General features: G+C 42.2%; 2 protein-coding genes across 2 annotated transcripts in view; one reads left to right on the top strand and one right to left on the bottom strand.

The window, feature by feature from the left end:
• LOC141782920 (uncharacterized) overlaps positions 1-17401 on the top strand; it is an 84117-nt gene that overhangs the window by 36545 nt on the left and 30171 nt on the right. The window lies entirely within an intron of this gene.
• The window catches only part of LOC141782038 (syntaxin-binding protein 5-like), a 193845-nt gene continuing 180714 nt past the window's right edge, over positions 4271-17401 (bottom strand). The window contains exons 40-49 of the mRNA XM_074658049.1: positions 16882-16990; positions 15772-15926; positions 15518-15606; positions 14072-14200; positions 13888-13925; positions 7456-7495; positions 6952-7253; positions 6373-6428; positions 6039-6253; positions 4271-5394 (exon numbers count right to left, since the gene is read on the bottom strand). Of these exons, the coding sequence (XP_074514150.1) occupies positions 5094-5394; positions 6039-6253; positions 6373-6428; positions 6952-7253; positions 7456-7495; positions 13888-13925; positions 14072-14200; positions 15518-15606; positions 15772-15926; positions 16882-16990 (1434 nt within the window). The 3' untranslated portion in view covers positions 4271-5093. The remainder of the gene's footprint in view (positions 5395-6038; positions 6254-6372; positions 6429-6951; positions 7254-7455; positions 7496-13887; positions 13926-14071; positions 14201-15517; positions 15607-15771; positions 15927-16881; positions 16991-17401) is intronic.

The following is a 17401-nucleotide window of genomic DNA, read 5'->3' as shown; positions in this document are numbered from 1 at the left end:
AATTAACATTATAGGAGGATGACAGCAGCAGCTGAAATAGGCAAAAGCTGATTTTATTTGTTTCCGCCTCCCACTGACATTATTTTGACAAAACATTTTATCTAACTCTGATTTTATTTTGCCTCAAAATCATTGCTATAGAGAAGACAAAGACGACAAATGGTTAGGTTTTCAGTTAAGAAAACGAAGAAGCCAAAGACACTTTTATGACAATAAGACAGATGAAGTCTTATTAAAATTTCAAAAATAGAGCTTAGTAAAGCTAACAATGAGTAACAGTACAGGCAGTGCAATTTTTATTGCAGTGCACTAATAGTGCCCTCTATGACCCTGAATGAGAATAAGTGAGTATAGAAAGTAAATGCGTGGATGGTAATGGTACAACTGGGGGCTTTTTTAGGTCATACTTATAGAGTTGAGTAAAAGCTTGTCACTATGCTCTCCCAACAGATTTTGCTAGCACAGGATTGTAGACCTCAACATGAAAAAGAATATAAAAGGGGTGCACTCTTTTATATTCTTTCCATCTTAATTGCAGCAGGGGAATAGAGCACACACATAGTGTGTTTCAGGTCTCAGCCCTCTTAGTACATGTGGCACTGATGAAGGGCCACTTTGTGTTCAAGAGCAGTGGTTCCCGACTTATCTTCCTTAAAGCCGCCCCTACTTGTGTCTAGGAAAAGCTGAGCCCTAAAAAAAAATACAAATCCTCAATTTAAATTAGTTGATTCAGTGTATTAAATAAGTCTTTTTTATTAAATCAACTTTCTTAGTTTTGTCAACATAAAGTAATAACATAATGCATCATTTGCACATTTAAACATAACATTTCAGAGAACTCGTAATACAAAAAACGACTGCCTTAATGTAAATAAATCAACTGTGGAAGTTTCATAGTGATATCTATTAGTTACATTTTTTACCCTATTCACCTGTAGTGTCTCCCATTAAAGGCACTGGGATTGAAAGCCCCCTATAGGCGATACCAAATATTGTATCGGCTGCACCGTTTATATTCAGCGTACCCCTCTAGCCTTAATGAGGATTTCGACCTTGCACGTTTCCTCTACTAGTATATTCATGGCCTTGGTACAAATGTATGCTTTAGATCACTGAGATTTTGGAGACCAGACGTAGTAATGAATAGCACTACAAGAGCTTGATGCACTAGGCTGGCCTCTTTGTTTGTTTGGTCTCTGTGGAGGTAATGACGTGATTGATTTCATGAGTATAAATGCTGAGAATTCCTTTGTGACACGCCATACAAAGGCTGAGACCCGAGACATTTATGCGCTCTGTTCCCCTTCTGCTATTAAGGTGAGAGTGAAAATAAATTGAAGAAGCATATTGGGGAGTGCAGACCTTTATATATTCGTTCTCAAGTTTTAGGTCATATTATGCCCACAGGCCATAACTGATGCATTCACAGAGTCCCTGGAGAACCACTCATTCCCACAAAAATATGCACCGAACCCCGCCACGTGGAACCATCTATTTACAGTTATATGCTATTAAATACCTCTTGGCTGACAGAGGTAGACAGACGGGGTGTCCCACAGTCTCCTAAGCTGAGGCAGCAGACGGTGCCCCAGACAGATAATGATGCTCTTAAGGTGTACAGCTGAGAAAATATGTAAACTACAGTGGAACTATTGCAGAAATTGGTCTCCCAATTTCAGTTTTATTACCTGTACAGCTGATTTTTTTTGTCAGTAAGTTTGCTGTAATTACTGACAGCTCTGACAGTCAACTGGCAACAAATTCTAGCCTCTCCCTAAGCATCCTATATCAGTTTATGAGTGTTGGAGGTACGGTCAGTAAATAAAAACACACCTTAATCACCTCAATAGTCTGTTCAGAGACACACATACTCAAACTCTGTATAGGTGACATTATGTAGCCTACATTTAGTACAGAATGCACTACGGACACATCTGTAAATTGCTGTCAATTCATGCTATATTGCACTTTATTTTGTATTTCCTAATTAAAAGTAGCAAGGTGAAAGTCAGTGTTGTTGCATTGCATGAAAAATGCCGTCTACCATCAGTATTTCATGTACTAACTACATCTTCAACGAGGCACACATCCCTAGTGCATCGTTGTTTTGTAGATTCATTTATACACTGCTGCTCCCACTTCTACTGAGGAAAATGTGTACAAGATAACAGAAGAATTGGTTATCTTTTGTTGGAGATAATAGCTGCAACATGTTTCCGATTCATTAATGCAACCTTTAAAGCCAAGAAAAGACAACACGTATGTCACATTACGATATCCAGTCTCATATCCCGATATTGATATATCATTATATTGCCCAGCTGAAATTAGAGGTCACATTTAGAGAACTGTGCACACTGCATGTGAAGTAAAAAAAAAAGTGTTCTAAAGGTTTTGCTGGCATGTATATTGCCCTTTGTGCTGATAGCATTTGGCTCAGTCACTCCTTCAAACTTTATCCTGATTAAAAAAAAAATGGCCTGAGTTTCTATGTACTATTGTATACAGAATGCAGACATTCAAAGCTTTCCCTCTGCTCCTTTCCCTCATTGCAGCAAAAGTACAAAAGTTGTCCTTGACTAACTGGTTTAGATGAAACCCAGAAAGCACAGGAATCAGGAATCTGCAGCCTCGTACGCACAAATAAAGCTGGCGGGCTGATGTGAGAGACCATAACTCAGCCCAGCGAGTGCTCAGTGAGAGGGAAGAAAACTGCACCGTTGTATTTGTGCAGATGGGAGGACGGTGTCGTCTTTGGCAGAGGATGATAAGATGGTGGGCAGGAAAAAAACACACAGACTGCAACAGAACTAACCCTTTAGCTTCTAATCTGGTGCACAGCCTCCACTCCTGAGCAACCACGGTCGCTTTGGACTGCCAGACACCTGTATGGTTTCGATGTGGGGGCACTTGTACCTGCACAGCTTTTATACTTTACTTCAAAGGCCTATAGATCTGGGCCCATCCTGCCTACTAATACACAGCACTGCCAGTGTTCTCTGTTCATATCAGCACTCACAGTATCTGCTTCCTCAGGCTGCCTTACAATTAACAAGGCTGAGGGATTCAATGCATATTCTGAGAACAATCACCAGTCTGGAACTAATCATAGAGTGCATTCATTCATCACCTCCACCAGGTGGAGCCAGAAATACCACCAGAGCCTTAAAAAGCCCTTTAGACATGGGATCTGTAACATTTATGGCTTTTGCTGCTTAAAATAGGCATTTGCAGTATTTCACGGTTCATTAAACTGATTTTATTTCATTGTGCATAAGACATGTTATTATACTGTAGTGCTGTCTTCAGAGGGTGGAACAAGATGTGCACTTAATAGCTCTAATAATAGTATTTCACCGAATGCGTGCAGCAGAGCAGTGAAATAGGTGTTCAGCACCATAAAACTGTGGCTTCAGTGTGCAGGAACAATCCAGGTTCATTACATTTTATCATTAAGCAGTTCTTCAGTCAATTTAAACATTCAGAAATGGTTTTATAACAATTCAGGTCAGATCATATTAGTATTTCTAAAAACAGACCAGTGCCATTAGTATATTTACTGTATGCAACAAAACCAAGGGAAAACATCATGGTTGGCTTAAAATAAGCAGGTAAACCATAGATATTAAACAGTTTTAAATCTATGAAGTAAACTAGGTAAAACATGTGTGGGAACAACGTCACATAACTACAGAAAACACGTCACAAACGTCAACAACATTATGTGACAAACGTCACTAACATAACTGACAAAACAAAACACTGCTCCTGTTCCGTCGAGAAAGCAACAATGCACGCTAAACGCATTTCGCATTTTCTGGGCATTTATACGCCTTTTCGTGTTAACAGACTTTGCACTGTAAAAACATATGGAATATCAACTTTCTTGCATATGGGATTTTATAGTCTAAATATTTCAAGCATATCATTTGATTATTTTTTTTGCTGAAGCAGACATGCTTCAAAACATTTAAATGCCTTCTGTGGAGGTTTATATGTGCCATAGACATTCAATGCTCTTGTCCTTCTGAGACAAAAGATAATCGCCAGGAGCAACTCTTCAAGTTTCTCCAGTGAAAATGTTTAAATACTAGGGCTGTCAAATCGATTCAAATATCTCATTAGGGCACCCCAATAGGTCAGTTGGTATAGCGTACACCCATATAACAAGGCTGAGTTCAAATCCGACCTGTGGCCATCTCTGCATGTCGCCCCCCACCCCGTTCCCCTTTCTAGACTGTCCACTGTCCTGTCCACTGTCCTGTCCACTGTCCTGTCCACTGTCCTGTCCACTGTCCTGTCAATAGAGGCTTGAAATGCCAAAAAAATAATCTTTAAAAAAAAGATATAAATATTTCATTAACAACACAAAGCAATGACAAATATTGTCCAAAAATCCTCACAGGAACTGCATTTATCATAAAAAAATCTGCTCAAATCATAACATGGCAAACTCAAGCCCAACAGGCAACAACAACAACAAATTTTCGTTAGCACGTTATTATCGAGTTAACTTTGACAGCCGTAGTTTAAATACCTTATTATTCAATTTCTAATACACTAAACAAGAGTGGAATCTACCGTTGTCAGTCACTAGTATGGCTAAAATCAAACATGAAACGGCAGTGAAGGTTTGAGCTATAAAAACTCTTAAAATTCCCCATTCAGGTTTCAAAGAAATTCAAAATGTCACAGCATGAAATATCATCAATGTAAGTCTATGGGAAAAAGTATTTTTGGGTCCAATGGCATCACGTGACGGACACGGAAGTTGCAGTACCGCCGTTTGACCACTACGAAAGTTGGGATCAACGACCGGCGCTCTTCCTGGGGACTTGGTCATATCCCCCCTCTCTCTCTCGTTTCCTGTGTGCCTCTATACTGTCCTATCCAATACAGGCTAAAAACATCACTTTTAGTTACTTTCTACTTTAAAAGTAACTGCTGCTGTTTAGCACTTCATACAATGTCCAATCATCAGTTTTCACTATGCATCAAATTCCATCTTCCTTTCAAAACAGAGGTATGCGTCATATACTGAGCTCAGCTGCATACACTAATGTGTTTCCTTGGATTTGTCTAAGTCCAAAGTGTCACAAACCTACAGAGGCGAATATATCATCGATGTCGTCGACCACCTGGCCGGTGGTCTGAGATGTCGGCCTGTTTATCTGGTCGTCCACCGACAGTCCAGACACTGATAACTCAGTCCTCTTCCTTTGTCTCTTCTTCTTCTTCTTCTCCTTCAATCGACTCCTGAGTAACTGAGAACGCTTTCTCCAGCGAGCGCATCTCCTCGCTGCAGCAGAAGACTGACAGGTTCTTGGTGCTGATGCGTGAGGAGATAAAGCCCGGCAAGTTTCCTGTCTGAAGGCCCGCAGCTTCCTCTGGACGCTGGGGACAAATGATAGAAATAAGAGCAATTAGTATGAGGAGCAACTGTGTCACAGAATACTAAAGTATGTATTTAAGATGTGGGATATACAGTATGTGTGTGTGTGCTATGTTGTGTCTTCTGATGGAGGGTGACCTGGCACATGTTTTTTGTGTTTTATGTTTTTATGTTATTCTGTTGATTGTTTGGAGCATGTGGTGCATGAAGAATGTTTCGTGTGAAAGGACAATAAAGTTTTTTATCTCATCTCTTATCTTATGTAGTTTTACCTCAACACTCTGCACATAGTGGCCACTTTATAAGACACACCTGTACAGTCAGACAGAGGTGTGGACTCGAGTCACATGACTTGGACTTGAATTTGATGACTTTAGATTCGACTTGACAAAATCAAAAAAGACTTACAACTCGACTTGGACTTTAATAAAAATAAATCTATCCAACTGTTCTGCCAAAAAGTCATATCTTATGATGCTTATAATGTTCAGGTTTTTCGACACCATCATAAAGGTAATCGTGGTGGTGTTGTACTGGTAGATTTTATGGCAAGGCTGTTGTATTGAATTGCATTAGACTCCACAGCTGTACCTAATAAAGTGGGTGTACTAGTATATGAGTGTATATTCTGCGGTGTTGCTCTTACTTGTATCCTGCTGCATCAAGGCCTTTCATCCTCTTGCACTTTAAATGCAGGAAGCTTAAAAGACGTCTTTCCTTTTCCATCTTCTGGGATTTACACCACAGGATCATTTCTTCTAGATGCGTTGCCATGTCTGTGAAAGTCGCGGCCTCTCTCACTTGTTTCTTGAACTTTTGTTTCTCGTCAGCCTTGTGTGTTTTCTGCCGGAACGATTTGCCCTTGGGTGACAACATAACTCAATCATTAGATGTGATGATTAGGTGAAAACACTTTGTAATTACATATTCTTCAATAATAAAAGAACGATTAAATATTTCCTCTGGTTTTGCTCACATACCTTGGTTAAGTCCCTGAAAGCCTTGAGGAAAGGCTTGTCAGTGTCAAGACCTAATCCTGAAAAAAGAAATAAAATGATAACAGTAATGTGAATACTGTTGTAACAAGGTTCACTCTGCATAATAAATGAGATGGGGAGAAAATGCAGCACTGGGTTGTCCTGCGTTATGTAATTTCTTTATAACAGACCGTTGCTATGTATAGCAGACCGTTGCTATGGGCGCAGTTCAGATGTCAGACTTTCTAGCAAGCAATTCGACATCCAGTGATGCTAATAATGTAATGATGCTGGCAGTGAAATGTCTCTTTTTTTAGCTACATAGCATGATAATAAAAAGGAAGGAACTGTCTCGGATACTGGAGACAAATCTCTGGTGTGGCTGTTTGTTATTTTTTGTGTCTTTACGATGCTATGTACGGTGGGCTATTAACAGCCAGAACCAGCTGTGCACTGAAAAAGTAGAGAAGAAGAAACCAACCAGTCAAAGTAGGGGGGCGTTCCTGTCATGCTCTACTGTCTTCTTACTGCACTGCATTAATTGTGTTCTACAGAATACAGAACAATGAAAAATCTCCACACCTCTTTCAACAGCAACACCCATATCTTCTTTAACCTTCCTCGTCCTTCCCTGGTTCTTGACTTTAACAGAAGATTTCTTCCTCTGCTGCTGCTTCTCTTTGTGGTCTTTGGCAGCGGGACCGTGTGCTGGCTTTTTGGCCAGTAAAGATGCATCAGAAGGACCCAGGAACTGAGTCATATCTGCTGGCAGGGAGAAGTCTGTGAGGAAGGGCATGGGCCGGGCGTTTGATACTTCTCCGAGGAGCTCCAGGAGCTGCTGGTACAGAGTGGACAGGCTGACCAGGATACCGCGGAAAATCACCCTGATGGAGCACAAAGGTAGATTTAGATTCAGGGAAGCAAATTCTAAACAAACACAAACTATTTCAAATACAGATTTTTCAAAATTTTACTGCGATATGGAGCTGCTAACATGCAGAGCTACCTTGTGCGGTATAATTGTGAATATATTTTTTGCATTTCTCAGCCTTTTTAAGATGTGACAGTGAGGAAGAGAGCACTCACCAGAGACGACTGAGCATGCTGGTTATCACCACATTCAAGATGTTACAACCCGGAGTGGGGTAGGGGTAAAGGAAGTAACATTTGAGCCGATGTTATCAGGCAATCACTTGTTTATTAATTAGTGATTGAAATTAAAGCAATATAACACATACAATGGATGGAATTAGTACAACTGAAAACGAGGGTTTAGGGGTGGCCGAAACGGAGGAAACAAAAAGGCACACACCCTAGCCCTGAACGAGCCTAACCAGCAGACAACTCAAACAACTGTTCTACTCACAGCAAAATATACTAAACACGAGTACCTCAAACTAGTTAACAGCTAATATTACAATCTAAAGTCCACTGACTCCAGTGGACTTATACACAGGTTCTAGTTAACAGTTTCCACACACACACAGTCGAGAGGCACGGGGAACAGATCAAATGAAATCACTGCCCCCCTTGGTCTGGTCACAGCTGGCCTTTAATTATTTCCCCCTCGGCCCAGCCGGCTGGTGATTGGCTAATCACTTGTGTCTTGGCAGAGGCAGGACCACAAACGGCGGGAAACAAAGGGCATCCCCCTGAGAGCGTTCCGGAGGCGTGGCCCCGAAGGGAATCTCCAAGACGTGACGTCGTCTTGGAGCGACGGGACAGCTGGACGCACCAAGAGAAAAAGAACACAGGGAACAGCGCCGCACAGCAACATACAACAATACAATACTAACAATACCGAACGGTCACCTCGGCGACCGTAACACCCCCCCACATAAATACAAACCCACCGGAGTTGTCACAACCTCACATCCAACCAATACTCCTTACCCTCTGGACAAGGCGTCGGCCACAATATTTTCTGAACCCTTTTTATGTTTAATCACAAGGTTGCGTTCCTGTACCAGCAGGGCCCAGCGCATGAGCCGCTGGTTGTGGTTATACATCCGCGACAAGAACACGAGCGGATTGTGATCTGTGTAAATCACCAGGGGCAGAGTACAGGAACCGAGGTATACATCAAAGTGTTGCAACGACCACAACAACGCTAACGTCTCTTTCTCAATCGTGGAATAGTTGAACTGATGCTGGTTAAATTTTCTCGAAAAATAACTGACAGGGTGCTCTATCCCATCTGCATCCTCCTGCATTAACACAGCCCCTGCGCCCACGGCGCTTGCGTCTACCTCCAACTTAAAAGGTCGGGCAAAATCGGGGGCAGCGAGGACCGGCGCGTGACACAAAAGGGATTTTACACTTTCAAATGCACGCTGGCACTCCGGAGTCCATTTAAACTCTACCTTGGGACTCGTGAGACTAGTCAGTGGGTGGACCACGGCAGAAAAGTTCCTACAGAAGCTTCTGTAGTACCCTGCCATGCCGAGGAAACGCCGCAATGCACGTCGGGTGCTTAGAACGGGGAACTCGGCTATCGCACTAACTTTAGCCTCGATGGGCCGGACCTCACCCTGACCCACTTGACGACCCAAATACGTGACGGTGCCTTTCCCGAACTCACATTTGGCTAAGTTCAGCTTGAGAGAGGCCCGCGCAAGACGACTGAGCCCTTCAGTTAAGCTGAGCAAGTGTTCAGACCAGGAAGAAGAGTAAACCATCAGGTCATCGAGATATGCGTTGCAGTTGGCCACACCAGCCAGAACAGTGTTTACTAACCGCTGGAAAGTGGCAGGAGCGTTGCACATACCAAACGCCATGACAGTGTACTGAAGAAAGTGGTCTGGTGTTACAAAGGCGGAGATTTCTGACGCGCGCTTAGTCAGCGGCACCTGCCAGTAACCTTTAAGTAAATCCAATTTTGTGACAAATTTAGCAGTGCCTAAATTATCCACGCAATCCTCCATCCGCGGCAACGGATATGAGTCGGGTACGGTGACGGCGTTTACTTTACGAAAATCAGTAATGAACCTGGGTGAACCATCTGATTTAGCCTCCAGCAAACAGGGGGAGCTCCACGAACTAGTGCTGGGCTTGGCCAGGCCATTTTCCAACAGATATCTTACCTCTTTTTTCATCAGCTCTCTTTTAATCTGGTTAACACGATAAGAGTGCTGCTTAATTGATCGGGCATCTTTTACATCTATGTCATGTTCTAGTACCGTGGTACGAGTGGGAACATCACCAAAAAGACACGGATACTCAGCTACTAAGTTAACAATGTCCTGCTGCTGTTCTGCGTTCAGATGATTAAGCAGATGTGGTAACTCTTTCAGCATCTCTGAATTTGGTAACCGCGCACTGTGCTGTGAGGAGGGGCGTACAGCCAAGCCATCCTCGTCACCAGGACTTTTTTCGGCTACAATGAGCGCGGAGCAACCACTTACTGGAGAGGGGTCCTGTCTTGGGGAGCGAGTTTTCACGTCACGAGAGTGATACATTTTTAACATGTTCACATGGCAAACACGAGTTTTGCGCTTTCGGTCAGGAGTATTTATCACGTAGTCTGTCTCACCAAGTTTCTTTTGGATACTATACGGTCCGGAAAAACGCGCAGAGAGGGAAGAGCCCGGAATGGGTAACAGAGCCAACACTTGGTCACCCACTTCAAAGTGTCTGGCAACAGCGGATCGGTCGAACTGTTTTTTCATCTCCACCTGGGAGCTGGCGAGTGCGTCTCTCGCCAAACTACGAGCGTGATGCAAACGGTCACGGAATCTACTTACGTAGTCAAGCACATTACTCTCCTCGGACAACTCAGCCACGAGGAATCTATCTTTCAGCACCTTTAAAGGGCCGCGAACGGCGTGCCCAAAAACAAGCTCCCCTGGGCTGAATCCTAGAGATTCCTGTACGGATTCACGGGCGGCAAACAACGCAAACGGAATACCCTCATCCCAGCTTTTGTCTGACTCCAGACAGTATTTACGCAGCATGGATTTCAAGGTCTGATGCCAACGCTCCAGCGCGCCCTGTGACTCTGGGTGGTAGGCACTGGAGATCACATGTTTTACCCCTAAGGACTGAAGAATCTGTCCGAAGAGCTTGGATTTAAAATTGGTGCCTTGATCAGTCTGTACTACTTTTGGTAGACCAAAGGTAGTGAAAAACTTGGTCAGCGCTTTAACTATGGAACTGGATGTTATTTGGCGCAGCGGCACTGCTTCAGGGAACCGAGTGGAGGCGCACATAATGGTAAGTAGATACTGATTACCTGACTTCGACTTCGGTAGTGGCCCAACACAGTCTACTATGACTCTCTCAAATGGTTCACCGATAGCAGGTATCGGGCGCAGCGGTGCCGGCGGGATGGTCTGGTTTGGCTTACCTGCTAATTGACAAACATGACAAGTGCGACAATGGTTAACGACCTCAGATTTTAACCCTGGCCAGAAGAAGTGTTTCAGAATGAGGTTGTACGTCTTGTTAACTCCCAAATGCCCAGCCCACGGGCTTTCGTGTGCTAGAGTTAAAACATGCCCACGATAACTAACAGGAACAACAATTTGGTGGATGACATTCCACTCCACTCCAGCAGTTATCGTGGGAGACCATTTACGCATGAGAATGTCATCGTCCACATAATACTGGGCATCAGGGTTACTGGATGCATCACTTACCGTGGCAGACAAACATTTCCTCAGGCTTTTGTCTGCCCTTTGAGCAGCGATGAGCCGCTCCCGAGTTACAGGCAGCCGGAGCTCAGGAGATGCGGTGCTAATATTTACCTGTTCTTTTACCTCCTTAGGAGGAGAATGGGACGTCACAATGGCGTCTAGTTCGGTCTCACCTGCAAGGACTTTCAACAGCACACTGTCGGTTAGATCAACATCATTACTCCTGTCACTCTCTGCAGCACGCTTCTGTTTTTGAGCGCGCGTAATTACGCACGACGGGAACAAAGCCAGCAGCTCCGACTCATCACTGTTAGCGGCGAGTCTTGGGCTGACAGAGAGTATCGGTGCCCTGTCTAACACCTCAAGCGTAGGCGTCACCTTACCCCCGGCAATGTCATTCCCCATTAACATTACGATGCCACGGATTGGCAACGCCGGGCAGACCGCTACCGGGAAGAAACCGCTTATTAATTTGGACTGCACATGCACCCGGTGCACTGGCCGCGGAACACAACCCATTTCGATTCCACTGAGTATCGTACTGTAGCCACACGCCGATTGCTCTGAAAATGGTAACGATTTTGCAATTATAACAGACTGGGAACCCCCGGTGTCGCGCAAAATCTGTATGGGACGCTGATCACCTGGCGCGCCGGTTAGCGACACTAAGCCCTCCATAATAAACGGCCTGAAGCAGGGATCAGGACTATCATCATCACACGGGTCTGTGGGATTTCCAATACGCCCTGATTTAATTAAGCCGATGCCTTTAGGCTGGCGCACAGCCGGAGACGGCTGCTGCTCCTCCTTACGTTTCAATAACAAACAATTTGCAATGACGTGTCCGGCCTTGTGGCAGTAGTAACACTCCCTCTCCTCTCTGCGCACGAGAGGAGCTCTGCTAGGACCTCTATCAACAGAGGCAGCGGGAACGAAACGAGGCCTGTCAGAAAAAGAGGACGAAGTGAACGTAACCTTGTGTGTAAGCATATACTCATCCGCCATAACAGCTGCAGCAGACAGAGTGTTTACTTTCTGCTCATTCAAATGCACAACCATGCGCTCAGGCAAACAATTTTTAAACTCTTCCAACAACATTAACTCACGAAGGGCAGAAAAATCATTACATTCCTTAGCGGAACACCATTTGTCAAAGAGACTTCCCTTATCCCTCGCAAACTCCACATAAGTTTGGGTGGCGGACTTTTTCTGGGCTCTAAATTTTTGCCTATAAGCCTCTGGCACCAATTCATAGGCGCGCAGAATGGCGGCTTTCACAGTGTCATAATCTTTACTAGCCTCAAGAGGGAGCGCTGCTACTACCTCTTGGGCTTTACCAGATAACCTACATTGTAGTAGTAGGGACCACATCTCAACAGGCCATTTAAGAGCCAGCGCAATGCGCTCAAAGGCGCTAAAGTAACAGTCCACTTCGGTTTCTCGGAACTGTGGGACTAAAGTGATGTTTTTACTAATGTCAAAAGCTCTTGGTGAATAACTAGCGAGCATTGAGGGTGAGCCAGCTGACGCAGAAGCTGCCTCTGCCGTAAGAGTTTCCCTCTGTAAATCAATCTCCATCTGACGTAACCTTACGTCTTTATCTGCCTCTATCTCCAGTTTTTTAACTTGCAGGCGGAAGTCAAGCTCTGCCTGACGTTCCTGCGCATGAGTCTGAGCCTCGAGGTGGAGACGAGCAAGGCGTACTTTTAAACGTGCCTCGTCTCGAGATCCTGCAGAACCAGGCGATAGGGGATCGTATCGAGGGAGAGTAACCGGCGTCTTAACCCGGCCCTCCGCCTCGAAGGCAATACCCGGGGCTGGTTTCGGCTCTCGCTCAGCCACAGTACTGGGAGTTCCACCCTCAGCCAGAGCGACTTCCTCCTGCATACTGGACTCTGCAGGCGCCAACATCTCAATCACCCTCAGCTCAACAAGTTTATTCACCACTAACTGCTTTAGTTCTTTCTTAATTAGCTGCCTCGATGCCGAGAAACCGAAGTGGCTGGCTATGCTTAACAGGTCGTCCTTTCTACACAGCGCAAGTTGATCACGGGTGGGGGTTTGAAGAAAACGCTCTAAATTGAACGCCATAGCACCCCCGGTGCAAACAATCAATCAATTAATTTAAACAAGTAATTCTCGGGAATAATTAATATCCCGGGACGAGCCCCCATTTATGTTACAACCCGGAGTGGGGTAGGGGTAAAGGAAGTAACATTTGAGCCGATGTTATCAGGCAATCACTTGTTTATTAATTAGTGATTGAAATTAAAGCAATATAACACATACAATGGATGGAATTAGTACAACTGAAAACGAGGGTTTAGGGGTGGCCGAAACGGAGGAAACAAAAAGGCACACACCCTAGCCCTGAACGAGCCTAACCAGCAGACAACTCAAACAACTGTTCTACTCACAGCAAAATATACTAAACACGAGTACCTCAAACTAGTTAACAGCTAATATTACAATCTAAAGTCCACTGACTCCAGTGGACTTATACACAGGTTCTAGTTAACAGTTTCCACACACACACAGTCGAGAGGCACGGGGAACAGATCAAATGAAATCACTGCCCCCCTTGGTCTGGTCACAGCTGGCCTTTAATTATTTCCCCCTCGGCCCAGCCGGCTGGTGATTGGCTAATCACTTGTGTCTTGGCAGAGGCAGGACCACAAACGGCGGGAAACAAAGGGCATCCCCCTGAGAGCGTTCCGGAGGCGTGGCCCCGAAGGGAATCTCCAAGACGTGACGTCGTCTTGGAGCGACGGGACAGCTGGACGCACCAAGAGAAAAAGAACACAGGGAACAGCGCCGCACAGCAACATACAACAATACAATACTAACAATACCGAACGGTCACCTCGGCGACCGTAACACAAGACAACAAACTCCTTCAAATTCAGATGCTGCTTCGAGAGTCTGAAGCACATCTCTGTTAAGGATAAATCAGGACATCAAGAAAGCCACAATTTTCACACTTAATTCAGAAAAAAAACTCTCTCTTCAGAGATTTCTGTCAGACTACTCTTCATGTTTATGAACAGTGTGACCTCTGAAAAGGATACGAGAAAGCTCTGCTGCAGCGATTCAATGTGCAGCTCATCAGCTGGGCGGCTCCCAGCACTTTGAGACACTGCCACTCCAGCATGGGCTGACTGGGAATGTCACATTCACCAGCCTTGATGCTCAATCCCCTAAAAAAACATGTCATTACAGTGAATAAACAGATGATTACAGCCTCCCACCGTCAACTAAATACATCACTGCTGTGGTGTGTGCATTAAAGAATTTGAAGCTGCAAACTACCATGGTTTAATTGGTGGAGTCAATAGTGACGGTCTATGGAGGATGGAACCTGCCATAATAATAAATAAATTACATTAAATGTACTAAAAATAATATTAAAAATAAATGTAGGCATTTTAATTTGCTTCTTTATTTATTTACTTTATTACTAAATTTTCCCTTTTATTTAGTTAGTTATATTAACTTGTAAATGTATTTATTTATTTTTGCGCTTATTTTAAATGTATTATTAAATGTATTTATTCATTATTAAATTGTATGTATATATATTTATTTATGCATGATTTTCCTTTTGCATTTCCCCCTATTTATTTCCCCAAACATATTTATTTCTGTATTCTTTTCTTTATACATTTTTTTATGCATATTCTGCCTCATTTCTGAATCGTTTTTGATTTTGGCAGGTTTCGTCCACAATAATGGCCACCATGTGGCTTAGGCTCAATAATCTCCAGTACTTCTTCTCAGTGCTCTTCTGTAACAGGTTTCCCTATAAGATTGTTACTGTCAGATATGTAAATTAGTCAATTTTAATCTCAATTAAGATACTTAGGAAACTTTTAAAATAATAAAAGCACATACATTTTTAAATTAGCCTCTGGCACTTTTTAAACTCTGAAATGTCAAATTGCAATTTATTTTATATATTTATTCATTTTATTTTATTGTTATTTTGCACACCATTGGATCTTAGTGCACCACACAAAACCCACAAATTAGAAATGTCCTGACCTGATGACCTTAATTCAAGCCAGTTTAAACATACAATTTAATATTTTACTTATTTAGCCAAATTATTTATTCGTAAGGCAAAATTCTTAAAGACCCCACCCATCTTCATGTGCTACTATAATGAAACTCAAATCTATATTTAGTCCCTGAAATTAATTAATTTTTACTTTGTTTTATTCATGTCATGCTTGTAAATGATTTATTCTGCTTGCATTTTTCATTTTATTATATGTGTAAATGTTTAATGTCTAATGTGATATCTTCTCAGTTGTGCGGATGATAACTTTGTAATTGTAAGGATTTCCTAATTATTTGTAAATTCATCTTGTGAATAATAATAATAATAATTAAAAAAAAAAGCTTTCACATACAATGTGTGTCATTAAATGGCAAAGACTATGTTTGATGCTGGCCTGTATGTTCATTAACAATTGGGAGAAACAGCACATCAAACTGAACCAATGAAACTTTACCTTTGAATTCTGTTGGGACACATCTCTTTCAGCTCCTGAAGAGCATCATCAAGCTTCATCGTCTTCAGTCTGTTTATGCATTGTTCAACCTGTGAGAGATAAACAGAAAATATTTAACATGAAACTCACACATGAGTTAATTCTATAGCTTTGTTAGTTCTCTGACTTTTGCATGTTTCCCCACCACCAGGACTCAAAACAGATAGATCAACAATCACACATCCTGCAGATGTGGCCAGATGTGGACGCCTCACCTGCTTTAATGCTTTCAACGTCTTGTTGCCTCTGAAGCTGTTATTCAGGAAGTACAGCAGCTCGTAGAGAACTCGCACCTCCGTTTGAAGAAGCGTACTCTGAATCAGCTTCAGCACCTTCTCATTTTCCAGCAACAGGGCTTTAACACTTGCATCTGCATAACAAGAAACAACACTTAAACATCATAGTTTATTTTTTATTTTTTATCATAATATAATTTATTGGGTTTACTTATTTTCACAAACACAACAATAAGAATAATAATAAAAAGATGGAGGAGAGATCAGGTCCAATATAATTCAGATAGGGCTGCCAAATGCTGTAGAACTGATCTACTTTGGCATGTAGAATATTTGCGAGATATTACAAAGGGACCATCTCAAATATGACTTTACGCCAGTCTTGGACAGAGGGTTTCTTATCACTAATCCACTGTAGTAATATATTTTTTTCTAGCAGCAAATTTATGAATTATATATAACCTTTTGTTGGCTGCAGTAGTTATATTTTGTACATTGGATTCATTTCTTAATCCTTATCATATATCTTTTCCATTTCACATAACATTTCAGACCAGTACTTCTGTAATTTATGACACGACCAAAGGCAATGGGTTAAGGTACCTATTATATACCTATTCTATGTATTCTATGTATAATTTTAAATTGGATTGCTTTTGTCTGGGTACAGATGGATATCTTTTTGGCATGACTCCAAATATCTTCCCATGTCTCATCATTAATAGTCACTGACAGTTCCTCCTCCCACACACTCCTAAGCCTCTGTGTATTTGTAGTATACATGCCATTCATTGCATTATATAGCAAACTCAGAGACACCCCAAGATGATCTATAAGGGTTGTACTCTTAGTGATAGTTTATATATAGTATATATAGTTTATTTAATGATAATGATATGGCTCAGGGGAGAACTGCACATCCCCCAGGATGCAAGTACAACATCAACACTGCTGATAGTAGATACATGCCCTCCCACGTGGGTTGCAAGCTGCATACAGTATATACAGTGTATTTGAATTTTTGTCACAGATATAACATTAACAAAGTCAACATGTTTAGATAATTAACATCCGAACAGTGAATCGTACCTGTAGTTGAGCTGAAATGTACTCTGACAAGAGAAACTGCACCTGGAAAGGTAATGTTTACTCTGTTCCACGGTTCTCCTCCTGCCATGCTTGATGCTTCCCTGCAAAAACAAAAAACATGCGGAAGTCAGCCAGCCAATAGGATTCGACTAAATAGAATTACGTCATAGTTCGTCTTAAAGGCACAGACACACATTTTGACACATGATATATCTAACATTGAATTTATGGGGAATTTACGATATGGTAAATTTGACATACATACCAGTAAATATAAAGTAATAAAAGTTACCCCCAATTTCACAGGATTGCGCTATATAAATGCAAGTCCATTTACCATTCAATATATCACAACTATAAAAACTAAGAAAAGTGATAAAACTGTTAACATGTATGAATAAGAATAATGTATGTTTTTTATTATAACTTTATATTTTTTAAAGTTAATTCACCCCAATTTTTTTTTAAATTCTCATTATTATTTCTATCTATTTCTTTAAATTCATATCTAAATAAATCT

This window comes from Sebastes fasciatus, chromosome 14 (assembly GCF_043250625.1).
Source record: "Sebastes fasciatus isolate fSebFas1 chromosome 14, fSebFas1.pri, whole genome shotgun sequence".
Taxonomy (NCBI): Eukaryota; Metazoa; Chordata; class Actinopteri; order Perciformes; family Sebastidae; genus Sebastes; species Sebastes fasciatus.
This window is presented reverse-complemented; position numbering and strand designations above follow the sequence as displayed.